Here is a 14,493-nt window from a genome sequence, read left to right as displayed (position 1 = left end):
AGAACGCATCTGTTCTGTTAATGGATAAAAACGAAATAAAAAAAACCTGGTTAAACACCGTCCGATTTTAAACGAGATGAAAACTATCATTTTAGAAAATCAATGTCAAAAATAAATTATGCTTTAGTATGGAATAGCTTCTTTTATTGCAACAATGTTGTTTAAAATCACAAATGGCACTGAAGTGTACCCAGCAGCATATGAATTCCACAGAACAGAGGTTAAAGGCTGTCTAAAAGTGACGTACAGAGACCACAAACAACTGACAGAAAGAAGTAAAAAGGAAGTGTACCCTGGACCAAAGACCTCAGGGCTTTTAGATTTGGGAGCCTTGCCATAAGGAACGATAGTTCCTTGCATTTCTGCCAATTTAAAAACAATCTTCATTCTTGTGCAAAACTTAGTGCCTTTTTTTCCGTTCACGGTGTGTCTTACAAATTGTACTCAAGATAGTCTAAAGTCAGGAGAAAACCGCTAGAAACCCGGAACGGGGAAAGATAAGTATCAAACGAGGTATTAAGCCACGTCGCACTCTGGCCGCAGCAGTCGCTGAGGAAGCCCTATCCTCCCACCCTTTTCAACTGTGGCTCCCAAACGGGACCGAATGTTCAGTTTTCCTCGGCGCAATCCCTCCCACTCGCCCTGGGGCTGCAGCGGACGTGACCTCCACTCACCGTTTGAAGCACAGTCGCCAGCAGCAGCCGCAGCCCAAAAGCCGGCAAAAGGCACCCATCCAGTCCGGCCGCCATAGGTGCCATCTTCCGTAGGTCTCCGGCTGCCCCGAGGACCCCTCTGCTCGGGGCGTCTACTCCAGAGCCTAATCCAAAACAGGCTGCTAAAGGCGGTTAACATCAAGTCTCTTATTCTGCAGGGACGGGTGTTAACTAAGGGCATATAAAAGCTTAAAGATGAATAAATACCTTTACATTTGATATAAATATGAAGTCGCTGGGTCCTTTCGATAAACCATATCAGGCATTTTCCTAGACTCCCCAAATCTGTGCTTCCCCGGGCTCTTTCCTTTCATTCACGACATTTCCTCAAGCAGCCAAGAAGCCCCGCCTTCGCCAGTTTCGGGCTGCCTCCTTCTCCAAGTTTACCCAATCGAATGCCGCTTTGGTTGACACCTTAGGCAAAGGAAACCAACCATGACACGGGCCAAGAGCTAAGCCCTGGGGTTCTTCGGTCCAATAAGCACAAGTGAACGGGAGCAGTGGGCGGAGCCTCTGGTTGCTGAGCAGCGTACGTGGATACGTGCGCGTGGTGGCCGAGGGGGATGGGAAGGGGGCGGGGTCGAGGGCGGCGCAGCCGCAGCCGCAACGTAGGAGCGCGCGGCTGCGAGCAAAGGAGGGAGGGAAGGAAGGAAGAGAGGGAGGCAGGCAGGCAGGCAGGCGGGCGCGGGGCTCGGGGACTGAGGCGGTAGAGGGAAGCGAGAGCCCGGCAGCCGCTTCGCGCTGTGTTTGCTGCGCGGGCTTTTGGAGGGGCGGCCGTGGAGTCGGCCGAGGAGAAGCGGACACCGGCGGCGTTCGTGTTGGCGCCTGGGGGCGGGGGACTGGGGAGGCGAGAAGGGGGGGTCGCTGCGGTGCTTCTCTCGCTGTCGCGCTCTCCTTGCCTTTCTCCCGGCTCGGTGGGCTCCTCCCGGCGTCTCCTTTGCCTCCGGGGCCCCGATCCCCGCCCCCCGCGGTATGTCTTGATCCCGAGCAGCGGGTTTCATGGGGCTCCTCAGGATTATGATGCCGCCCAAGTTGCAGCTGCTGGCGGTGGTGGCCTTCGCAGTGGCAATGCTCTTCTTGGAGAACCAGATCCAGAAACTGGAGGAGTCCCGGTCGAAGCTAGGTGAGGAGCCGTGCCACTCTGGGCTGAGTGGTGTGTGGAAGCGGCCGGGCCAGGGAGGCAGTGCTACCCGAGCAAGTGGGCGTTTGTCTAACCTGAGATCTGGCTCCTCGGCAGGAGGCTGAAAGAGGTTGCAAAGAGAGATGGGACTAGGGGCATCGAGAACACAAGCTCCAAGAATGGTGTGAATTAAGCTTGGGTGGTATGCTGGGCTCGCGAGGTCACGGGGCAGAGGTTGCAAGGTTGGGCTTCCCGGAGCCAAAGGGTTACCCTGAAGTAGGCATTCCATGGGGATCAAGAGCAAGATAAGAGCGAACTCATTGGGGAGCGGGTACTGACTGTTGGAGGAGACAGAAACGCTCAGGCTTACGTGTTCTCTTAGAAGTCGTACAGAAAGCCTCGGCAGTGTCAGGCGAGGGGTATTCTAATTTGAGATGTGGGCACCTGGTTACGGAATCTTTTGGGGATGGGGAGGTTCGCGAAGGGATAGATGCGCAGAAATGGAGGGAGATGCTGGAATGACGGTGAGTAAAAGAAATACACTGTAGTGAGTTGCACTCTTGTGCTGGGGGCAGCAAGGGACCGCACAACTGACGAGAGAAATAGGCTGTCCCCAGGTAGGACAGGAAAGCAACTATAAAGCTTCCGTGAGGTACTGAAACGAGGCATCCAAGCATTTAAATTCTTTTTTAGCGGCGCTAAACTGCCATATTTTGAGCTTAAGAATAGGGATGTGTGTGTACGTTACTTCGCGGCGATGTTGGTGTAGTGAATTTAGGAGGAAAGGTTGAAGGGGAATTGCTTTAGTCAGATTTAAGTTTATGAAAGGAAGAGTGCAAAAAGTTTAGCATAGGTTAAGTACCTTAAAGAGTTAACAGTGCTTACTTTAATTACGGAAGAGGTCTGAAGTACAAAAAGTTGGAGTGTGATGTTGTGAAAGACCCGAAGAATGCACAGATAATAGGTACTTTCAGATTAGTAGGGAACTTCGGCGTTTGGGAAGAGCTCGGGGTGGGGAGGGAATATTAAAAGAATGTCAGCAGTACATTTTGATTTAAAAACGTACATGGCACTGAAAAATCAGCTCAGGAGGCTGTAATTTGAATGTGGAAAAGTAATGTGAAGTATTTTTATGCGTACACTTTCACTTCAAAATCATTTAAAATACTTTTCAAAATGCAAATAATAAAATACCAGCAGCACTGTAATTTAGACTAAGAAGTAACAGATGCTGCTGTGGGTGATGATTAATATTTAGGAAAAATGTATCAGAAAATAATTGAAATATTACAAACAGTAGCTGACTATTTGCAGTTTTGATAGACTTTGCGAAAAGCCTTGGAGACATTTTAAAGAGCAGTGTATCAAAGAGCATCAAATAAATCTAGCTGAAGTGCAAATAAATTTGAAGAGGAGCTAGGAATAATTCCACTCCTCAACTCTAGGGTAGAACTTGCCCTGTACAGTTTCGAACAGATATCAAATTTATTTACTATGATTTTATTAATATGAGTCTTGTATGATGGAAAAATATTTACTTTAAATATTGAAGGTTGGCCAATATACTCTTTGTGTTTGTATCTATTTAGCAGCTTTGAGCGTCATATTGTGGCCTGATTAATGATCCAGCTTTACAGAGAAAAAAATGACTCCTCTTAAAGTTGAAAGTTATATTAAATTAAAATTTGTATTAATTCTTCGTTGTGTTGCTCTTTGAATTTCTTAGACACATTACAATAGGTTGGGATAATTCAAATTTTAATTTTCCTTTGTTGCCTAACATTTTTTTTCCATAATGCTTGAAAGTGTTTTCTGTAGGCACAACCTTAATGATTTTAGAAAGAGTTATCTGAGGATGTAGAAAGCCACAGGTAGTAGTGTTTTTTCATGATTTTTTACAGGAAAGGAACCTTTATATTCCATTAGAAATAGTAAATATGGATTAAACTAAATAATTCTCGAAAAGGAGCCTCAGATACAAAACACTAGAAGGAGCTAATAATGGAGATTCAAAATTATGGCAAATAAAATATATAACTTCGTATCAGCAGTCTTGATTAAAAAAAAAGTCTTATGAAACAGGCAATACTAAAACAGATGTTGTCAGTTAGTAATCTTCCTTAGGAAAGGAACACAGAAGGAGGCATATTTTGACAATCAGACTCTGTACTAGACACTTTCATATTTGATATTCTTATTTAATCTTCCAAGAACACCATAGAAAGCCATTTTTACAGATGCGGGAACAGGTTCAAAGGTTATATAACTTGACCACATAGCTAGTAAGTGGCAGAGCCAGGACTGGAACCCAGGTATGTCTGATTCCACATCAAGTTCCCCTTTAATTATACCAGGCTGCTTGGGACTTTATATTGACATTACACTAAGATGTAGCAGTTTGAATAGAATTTTTAAACTGTAATACCAACGTTTAATTGCGTTTATTTCTAAGAATGAATGTCATTCTTAGAAAATTCAATTTCTGACACAAAGGAATTAGTTTAGTGTAATGTATGTTGCTTGTTTATACCCGTGTAACGAACATAATTATATTACTCAATGAAAGGACTGAAATAGCTTATTTCTGCTACAGGGGACAAAAAAACTCTGTGGTGGTTTTCTGTAAGTGGTAAAATCACAACATTAAAGGCATTTTTGTTTTGGCACCAGAAAAACTTAAACACACATTTATCACTTTTCAGAAACTTTTGTGGTGTCATCTGTCACAGAATTTTGACTTACAGTGTAGTCAAATTTATTAAACTTTGCATTTATGGCTTAAAGAAAAAGAAAAAGTTAAACATTTTGCTCTTAAAAGTTTTCATTGTTTATCTTTTCTGTTATAGAAGATTCCAAAGGATTGCATTTTCTGATAATGCTTTGTATGCACCTTGGTTTCAGAATATTTTGATAGTGAGATCTCTAATAGAGCGATAGTTGTATTCAAAACTTAGGTGTATTCATTGACCACTTGGGACATTAAGTATATAAACAGGAATTCCTAAAAACCAATGTCACATAATAGAGTTTTCTTTTATCTTTTTTTTCATCGAATATTGGATGGCAGTATACACGTTACTTTGCATCTTGCTTTTTTCATTTAATATCATAGAATATCTTTCCAGGTCAATAAATATAAATTTGACTTACTCATTCTAATAGCTGTATAATATTCCATAGTATGCATGAATCATAAATTCTCCAGCCATTATGCCAATAATGAACATTCAGTTTATCTCTCCCCCCACCACTTAAAAAAATTTTTTTTTACCATTTTCTTTCTTGGTATTATAAACAATGTTACAAGAAACATCCTTATATAAGTTTATTTAACTCCTTATTTGTTGGTACTGTTTTCAGTAGGATAAATTCTCCTGTTAAGGGATTACTGGGACAAAAGATGTATGTATTTTATAATTTAACAGATCTTAAAATCTGTTACTTTCCAAAAAATTTATTTACCAAGGGTTACAATAATCTGCACTGTCAACACATAACAAGCCCTGGATGGGATGCTGTCAGCTTTAAATTTTTGCCACTCTGAAGCTGTGAAATGGTATGTTGTTGCATTGGTTTACATTTCCTCAACTTCTAATTAGGTTGAACATTTACTTGTTCATTTTCATTTGTGTGTTGGGTAGTAGTTTCTTACCGATTTTTAGGGTTTTAAAAATATATTAGAAGTATTAATCTTTTATCTGTTTTATGTCTTGTGTCTGTTTTTCTCCAGGTCTGTCGTTTGTCCCTTGATTTTATGGTATATTTTGCTTATACAGAAGTTAAAAAATTTATGCAGTCAAATCTATGAATTTAGGCAAGTAGGTGCCTTACATTGCTTGAGAAGACTTCCCCCAACCAAGATTATGTTCATTCTCTATTTTTTGTTAGTATTTTATAACTTTTATTTTTTATATTTAGCTCTTTAAAGCAGTCATATGTTTATTGTAATTTCTCTCAGTGAATGGCCACTTATGGCAAATATTATATTAATAATTTATCTTTTTTCCCCACTGTATGTTACAGTTCTTCTTTTAGTCGTATATTACGTTTTCATATGTTCTTGGATTAATTTTGGACTCCATTTTTTTCCACTAATCAGAGATTCTTTAGATCTTAGGGACCCATATATAGGCTTCAAGGCATCCATGAATTCCCTGAAATTATATACATAGCTTTCATCAGATTTGCAAAGGAGTATGCAGTCTCCTTAATGGTAAGAATCACTGATTTGTAGTAGATGGTTTATATTTAATGGAGTAAGTGCATTTTTTGTTTTTAATATTAACATACTACAACATGCAACTTGTGAGTTAAATTTAGGATACGAGCACATTAGTTATGAACAATTTCTCTGGGATGTTATACTGAAAAATCTTTGTTAAAATGTATACAAACTTAATTTTTCTAATGAGGTACAGTCTATAACGTGGAGTCAAAATGAACACTGTCACTTAGGTTACTACTTAGTTGCTTAGCTGTTACTTAGAACTCTGCATGTCAGAATTTGTTGCTTTTACAAAGTAGTTCTTTCTGAATCTTGAGAACACTGTTGCTAATGCTGACTGGTGGAACAGTCAATGAAACCTTTGTTATATAAATGTAAGAATTATGTGCCTGATAACTTTATTTTCTATACGGCCTAAGCATTTAAAATAGTATTTGTTGTTCATATGCTTATAACACAACTAAATAAATTTATGAATGCATTAGGACATAGTGTTTTAAATGAGGACAGTAACTCAGAATGGATATGTAGGCATCTTCATTGGTCAAAATTATGTTAATCCCTATGTTCTTAAAACCCTCCTAAACTAATGAACTAACTCCAGGGCCAAGGTTGAGACTGCTGTTTGGAATTTGGTAGTTTTTACAAGTGCCTGAAACCATACATACCTGTAAAATGTTCCCAAGAATGATAGATTTCTCTACCTATGAAATTGTTTGCAAACCTTACAGTAGTTACTGTTTAGAGGACTTATGGTTTAATTGGAATGCAGTTATTCTAGAATTGCTAATTGGTGTCTCACTTATGAGTCCTAGATAGGTTATCTAGTGCCATGGAGTAGTCAACTGCTACAGTTGATCTCAATTAAAGTAATCCTAGAATATCTCTCTACCACTCTGTTAAGCGTTCTAAGAGATTTTGGCACTTAGTGAAATTGAAACAGTAATGAATATTCAAACACTGCTCTCCAAAATGACCACTTTTGAAGGGTGTACTTATAGATGGACTTTATAATCAATGGTTCACTGTAGCCTAATTATTTATAATTATCTGCCCACCTACTAGTAGCTGCGTTTCTGTATTTTGCCTTTCTGCCTGTTAATTATAGATTAACTGCCTGTTGGACCACTTGTGCACCTGATTCTGTTCCTCACCTACTTAGAGACGTGGTTCCAGAAGTTTTCCCTCATTCTCCTATAGTTATCATTTCCTCCCTTTCTGCTGGATTCTTTTCATTAGCATGTGAACATGCTATTATTTCTCCCAACCAGAAACAAAATGGTATTTTTCTCGACTCCTCTTTCTCAGCCAACCTCTGTCTCATATTTCAGCTTCCTTTAGCAGTAAAACTTTAAAAAATTGTCTATTCTCACTGTTGTTGATTACCACAATCACCAGTAACTTCCCTAAATCCTACGGTCAATTTTTGGTCTTCGTCTTAACTTGACCAATCAGCAGAACTTGACACAGTTGATCACTTCCTCCTTTTTGGTAGACCTTCTTTACTTGGTTTCCAATATATCATACTCTTGGTTTTCTTCCCCCATCACTGGTCATTTCTCTATCTCCTGTGTAAGATTCTTTTTTTTCCTCTTCAACCCCTTAACATAAGAATACCCCAGGGCTCAGTCCTTGGAACTCTTCTCTATTTACTCTTCCTTAGTTGGTGACTTATGTGCTGACAACTTCTAAATATGTATTTCTAATTGAGACCTATTTCCTAAACATTAGATTCATGTAGATTCATGTAACTGAGCTGCCTACTTGAAATTTTCTTTGAGTAATTAATAGACTTCTCAAACTCAGTATGGCCAAAACAAACCTTCTGATATCTCTGTACACTGCCTCAACACCTCCACCCCTCAAACTCATTTTATCTCTGACCTTTATCTCAGTTGATAACAGCTCTATCCTTCCATTTGCTAGGGTTTTACTTTCCTTTTTCTCATGCTCTGCATCTAGTCTGTTAGAAATATCTTGTTAGCTTTATCTTCAGAATATTCCTAGAATATGACTACTACTCAACACTTCTACTCTTACCACCCTAATTCAAGATACCATCATCTCTTCCCTGGATTACTGCCATGTCTAGTCTGTTTGATTCCACACTTGCCTCCCTGCAGACTGTTCTTAATATGACAGTTCGGGTGGTCCTTTTAAGATGTAAAAAAATCATGTCACTCCTCTGCATAAAACTCTTTAGAAGCTTCCTTAAGAATTAGAGTAATGCTAGCTGCTTTTAAAACAAAGTGCACAATTTTATTGGCTAACACAATAAATGACCCTTTTTTTCCCCATGATGTTTTAGGTGATCATTTTGGTGGATGGTTTTCCTCTTCACGAGTTATTCAGCATCTTGGGTACTTTCTGTCATGTAGTTATGCCATCCCCTCTGGCTTTGGAGCTCTCTGCTGTCAGCCTGGGGAAGAAGCAAGAGAAGGGTGAGGAGGTGTGTACCCCTTTCTCAACTTCTTTGACTTCTTTTACCCTCAGTCTCTTGATGAGGACTAGTTACCATCTATCAATATATGCAAGGGGGGAGGCTGGGAAATGGGTTTTTTATTTTTTATTTTATTTAAAATTTTTTTTTTTTTGCGGTACGCGGGCCTCTCACTGTTGTGGCCTCTCCCATTGCGGAGCACAGGCTCCAGACGTGCAGGCTCATCGGCCATGGCTCACGGGCCCAGCCGCTCCGCGGCATGTGGGATCTTCCCAGACCAGGGCATGAACCCGTGTCCCCTGCATCGGCAGGCGGACTCTCAACCACTGTGCAGGGAAGCCCGGAAATGGGTTTTTTAGCTGGCAATGACTTAGTTGCAGCTGTGTCCTATGGAAGGTGGGGGCATACATTTGAACTTTTTGAATCCTTTTGAATAAATCTTAAAATTTATTTAGACTTGTTTTGTGACTCAGAATATAAACTGTCTTGATTAATGTTCTGTGTGAACATGAAAAATGTATATTCTGTTGTTACAGGGTAGAGTATGCTGTAACTGTCAGGTCGAGTTGTTCCAGTCTTCTGTATCCTTGATTTTCTTTCTACCTACTTGTTCCATCAGTTATAGAGAGAGGGGTTTTGAAGTCTCTGGTTATGATTGTGGGTTTGTCTATTTCTCTTTAGAGTTCTGTTACTTTTTGCTTCATGTTTTTTTGAAGTACTGTGATTAGCTGTATGAATGTGTAGGGCTGTCATGTCTTCTTGATTAATTAACCCCTTTTTCATTATGAGATGAAGGTGTTTGTCCTTGGTAATGTTCTTTGCTTGAAACCTACCTGGTCTGTTATTAATATAGTCACTTCAGTTTTGATTAGTGTTAGCGTGGTGTATCTTTCCCATTCTTTTAGTATTAATCTATTTAAAGTGGATTTCTTGTAGGCAGCAAGTAGTTGGGGCTTGTATCCAATTTCACAATCTCTCTTATAAATGAGGGTGTTTAGAGCATTTACTTTTAATATAATTATTGATGTGGTTTGAGTCTGACTTACTGTTTGTTTTCGTTTTGTTCCATCTGTTCCCCTTTTTCTGTTTTTCTGCCTTCTATAGAATTAAGTGAGGATTTTGATTCTATTTCATCTCATTTGATGACCTGTTAGCAGTGCTGTTTGTTGTGTTTTTTTAATGGTTGCTTAAGAGTTTATGGTATACATTATACTACTTAAGGTATAGTATAAGAACCTTAGTCATTGTACTTCCATTTTCTCTCTTCCGGTTTTTCACTATTGTTATATATTTTACTTGTACATATAAGTCCTGTGATACATTGTTATTATTTTTGTTTCAAGCAATCAGTTATCTTTTAAAAAGATTAAACAAATTTTATAGTATTTTATATTTACTCATACATGTATCATTCCCAATGCTTTTCATTTCTTTGTGGAGATGCAGATTTCCATCTGGTACTCTTTTCCGTCATCCTCAAGGATATCTTTTAAAATTACTTGTACTGAAAATCTACTTGGTGATGAATTATTTTCACTTTTGTATGTCTAAGAAAGTCTTTGTCTTACTGTTTGTAAGAAATTTTTGTTGGGTATGGAATTCTAGGTTGACATTTTTTCTTTCAGTACTTTAAAGATGTTGCTCCCTTGTCTTTTGGCCTGCACTATGAGATGAGAAGACTGCCATTGTTCTTACCTTTGTTAAGCTGTACATAATGCCTTTTTTCCCTTTGACCGCCTTTAAGATTTTCACTAGGTTTTAAGTAATTATAATGAGCCTTGCTGTAGTTTCTTCACTTTTTTGTGCCTGGAGTTTGTTGAGCTTCTTGGATTTGTGGGTTTATAGTTTTCATTAAATTTGGAAAGCTTTGAACATTATTACTTCATATAGTTTTTATGTACCTTTTCTCTTCTTCAGGAACTTAGATCACACGTATATAGGCTACATTAGCTGTCATAACAGTTCAGTGATGTTTTACTGATTTTTCCCAGTCTTTTTTCTTTTTGTATTGTTTTAAATAGTTTTTTACTGCTGTGCCTTCAATTCACCAATGCTTTCTTCTGTGGTATGTAATCTGCTTTTAATTCCATTCAGTGTATTTTTCATCTTAGGCATTTCTTTTCCATTTCTAGAAGTTCATTTTGGACCTTAAAAAACAGAAACAAAAAAAGACTTCTGTTTCTCTCCTTAACATGCTTTTACTTTATTTTGTTGAACAAATGGGATGTTATTATAATGACTCTTTTGATGTTCTTGTCTACTAATTCTGCTATCTGTGTCGTTTTGGGATTGCTTTCTATTGATTTATTTTTTTCTTTATTATGGAACACATTTTCCTGCTTTTTTTACATGCCTGGTAAGTTTTAATTTGATGCCAGACATTATGAATTGTACCCTTTTAGGTGCTGAATATTTTCAGATTCCTAAACATATTCTTAGGCTTTGTTTTGGGACACATTCAACTTACCTTGAAGCAGTTGGATCCTTCTAGGTTTGCTTTTAAGTTTGTTAGATGGGATCAGGATAGCCTTTAGTCTATGATTAATTTTGCCCCACTGCTGAGGCAGTACCCTTGCAGTTCGTTTCAGAGTACTCTACCCAGGGCCCTGTGTATTACAAGGTTTCCCCACCCTGGCTAGTGGGAATGGTGGTTGAGTGAATCCCAGAAAGTTTTCCACCTGCCCCTTCCGGGACCAGGGATCGAACTTGTGTCTCTTGCAGTGTCCGTTTCTTCACTCATATGCACTGATTGGTACTGTGCTGAAAATTCTCTTTTTGCAGCTTTGTCTTCTTTATTACTCTGCCCAGCAAACTCCAGCTACCTTGGCCTCCCTGAACTCCCAATTCTGGCTCCTTAAGTTAGGGAGACTGTTGGGCTCTGAGTTCCCCTTCTCTGTGCTGTAGCCTGGAAACTGTCTTAAAACAGTCATATGACTCACCTCATTTCTTTTCTCTCTCTTAAGGATCACCATCCTGTACTGATTTCCTGTCTAAAGTTCAGTGCCTGAAAACTGTTGTTACATATTTTATCTGTTCTTTTTTAGTTGTTTCAGGTGGAAGGATAAATCCCCTGTTGCTCCATCTTGGCTGGAAATGGAAGCCAGGTGGCCTAGTTATCTTTGATTGTGTGTCCCTAGGTTGACTTAGGGGAAAGTAGTGAAGTTGGATAATTTGAATTACGATTGACAACTAAAACTAATATTATAAACTTAGGGGCAAAATAATGTTTTATCCTTCTCTGTTTCCATATAATTTCTAGCATGGTGTTGCACACAGGCCCTTAGTAAATTGTTTACTCAAAGCTAGAGGCAAGTCTTACCCACAATAGCCGTATCTCCTTCCTTCCCCATTGAAGCTTCAAGAGGACTTTAGTTAATTCTTTTGCCTGTTACCAATTTTACTCTAACTTCAAGAAACCAGTTCTTATTTCATCCCTTTAGATGCAGCTGAGCCAAGTGAAGGCTCTTTCAAACTGGGCAATGAAGTCTCTGGCTCTAGAAGAGGTTTCTGCTTTTCCTGTCAGTATGGTTCTTGAGCTAATTGATCACATCCTTGCTGGGATGGGTGGATGCATAGTCCTTTTCTTTCCTGTATTCCTTTTGTAATACCCCTGTTGCAAGCAAAGTAGTAGAGAAGGAAATCATAAGGGATTTTGGTACCAGTAGTAGTTGTGATCATTATGTTGCATCAACAGAAAGCGTACCTAGTTTACCTTAAGGTGAACAATTTTATTATAGTTACCAGATCTTCAACTTTGCATGATATAATTCTTGCTAAAGATAGTTATGTTGTACTGAATCCCTATGGGTACTATAAAGTGTCAGGGACAACCATTTTTAATTGAAATTGTTGGATTTTCCTTTTGGGAGATAGTGATTTGAAAAATTGCAAATTGATTTGGTACTTATATAAGAATTTAAAACTGGATTTAGAGGGAAAGAAATGCCCATTTTGCTAAATTCCAGTAGAATTTAGGAATCATCCATTGTCACCTTATCACATATCACCTTACATGTTTCTATTCTTTATTCCTAAGTTTGTGACATAGCTAAAAATAAGTGATTTGTACAGTAAAGCACACAAAAATGAATTTAGAGATTCATTAGATGGTGTCTGAGTTGGAAAATACCTTAAAATTTTGCTCAGCATTGTTATGGAATGAGGCTAAGGGGTTATGCAGGTACAGACTAGCTCTTGGCATATTTATTTCTAATCATAAATTATGCTTGAGTTGATTAATGAATATAATTTAGAGATATTATTGGTTCATTGATAACATGCTCCTGGTATATATATTCCCTTTATGCTTTGAAGCAAAACAGTATGGGAAATGGCCTGATCAATCTAGTTGATTTTTTTCCTGATAAATAAGTCAGTAAGTGTTGGTATCCGGCTCTCCATAGCTGTCTTTAAACAATGAATTCTGTTTTGAGTTCTCTGTTACTGTTGTGCTTTCAAAATAATGCCTTGTTATAGTATACTTTTATTTTAGTTAATAGTAAATTAAAAATATATATAAAGTTAAAAAAAAACTAGCTGCACAGCATAAACATTCTAACTAAAATCCTACTGCAAAAAAATGACTTTTTATTTGGTCTTCAATAAAGAGAGTTGTAAATTCTCCATATTGCTGTTTTTTCAAAGAGCTTGGTGATTAACTAGGGCTGTTTATGGTTCTTTACATTTCTAAGGTATGATGGAAAAGGACAATATCTTAAGAATTCAGTGATAAGAATATTTTGAATATTTGGAGGAATATTGGAGCTTTGAGCAAATTGAGTTGTTGGATTTAAATAAAATCAATAAAATCCTCCTTCAGCCTTGCATTTGTTAGTTATTTCAGCTTTGTCCATGTCACACTGAAACTAGTTCAGCAATCAGATTTGACACTAAGATTCTTGATCAAATATGACAGAAATTTATGATTAGTTTGCATTTGGATGTTAGGAAGCTGCTTTCAGTTGCCAGCGTTTTTTATTTCACCATAGTTCTATTGCTTTTGAACAAAATGCACCCAGCTCTTTAATAAAGTGTTACATGTTTCCAGTGTGTTATACATCTGGCAGAAAACCAACTTAGCTCTGTTGTTTCCTGCATAGAAGAGCTGATTAGAAAGACTGACTTGACATGATCTACGGTATGTTTTAATAGACAGCTTCTTCATTTTGTTGAAGAGGATAGAATAAAAACCATTCATTTTTGTCCTCTAGACTATAAATATCTTCCCTTCATGTTTTGAAGGTTAAAACAAAGAAAAAAGGCAAACTTGTGATGCTATTTTAAGTGTCTCAGGATATGAGGAAAATTAGCGGTATGTATGACTTTTTGCTTCTGAACCTGGGTATAGTTAGTGAACTTAGTTTCTGTTTGACTTGGGATGAGCCTGTCCAGGAATGTCTGATCAATGAGATGTTATTATGTGCCTTTTTTGCTTTTGCGCTTTGTTGGAACTCTGTGACTAATTAAGCCTGTGACTAGTTATAATCTAGTCTTCCTCATGACCACTTTGACTTCCTTTTGGTCTTTTTTTTACTTGTTTAGAATCTTTCCCTACTTTGCCCTTGGACCCATGTTTCTTAAATGGTTTTCTGCCTTTCCCACCAATGGCAAGCCATCATGACCTCTAAACCTTCTACTGTAACAGGCAGTTATACCCAACAGTTGTTGAATACTAATTGTGTACTGGGCATATTTTAGGTATTTTATAAATTTGTAACTTACTTAATATGAAGGATGCTTATTCTGCTGTCTTCAGAGAGTTACTGGGAAGATCACATAATCTTCAAATGGTATAAAGAATGTGAAAATGTTTGTAAAGTATAAAAACTACAATTTTAAGTTGTTGTTAATAGTGATAATAATACACCTGCTTTCTCTTTGATATTGTTGTCTTTTGGTTTACCGTAGTTTAGACTTTACATTTCTTCCTGCTGTAGGCTTTCCTCAGTGCCCTACCTCATAGGATCACAGTTGTCTGATAAGTGTTCAGATAAAT

General features: G+C 38.1%; 2 protein-coding genes across 4 annotated transcripts in view; one reads left to right on the top strand and one right to left on the bottom strand.

Annotated features, from left to right (window-relative positions):
- SELENOF (selenoprotein F) overlaps positions 1–1,068 on the bottom strand; it is a 38,171-nt gene extending 37,103 nt beyond the window's left edge. The window contains exons 1-2 of one of the 2 annotated variants that reach the window (XM_030866129.2): positions 921–1,068; positions 675–832 (exon numbers count right to left, since the gene is read on the bottom strand). In XM_030866129.2, the coding sequence (XP_030721989.1) occupies positions 675–758 (84 nt within the window). In that variant the 5' untranslated portion in view covers positions 759–832; positions 921–1,068. Of the gene's footprint in view, positions 1–674 lie in introns of both variants that reach the window. The other variant, XM_060303208.1, reaches the window with a different exon arrangement.
- Positions 1,069–1,306: 238 nt separating this feature from the next.
- The window catches only part of HS2ST1 (heparan sulfate 2-O-sulfotransferase 1), a 191,850-nt gene continuing 178,663 nt past the window's right edge, over positions 1,307–14,493 (top strand). The window contains exon 1 of one of the 2 annotated variants that reach the window (XM_030866130.2): positions 1,307–1,836. In XM_030866130.2, the coding sequence (XP_030721990.1) occupies positions 1,713–1,836 (124 nt within the window). In that variant the 5' untranslated portion in view covers positions 1,307–1,712. The remainder of the gene's footprint in view (positions 1,837–14,493) is intronic. The other variant, XM_030866131.2, reaches the window with a different exon arrangement.

This window comes from Globicephala melas, chromosome 1 (assembly GCF_963455315.2).
Source record: "Globicephala melas chromosome 1, mGloMel1.2, whole genome shotgun sequence".
NCBI lineage: Eukaryota > Metazoa > Chordata > Mammalia > Artiodactyla > Delphinidae > Globicephala > Globicephala melas.
Note: the sequence above shows the minus strand (reverse complement) of the source record. Positions and strands in the feature narration are given on the sequence as shown.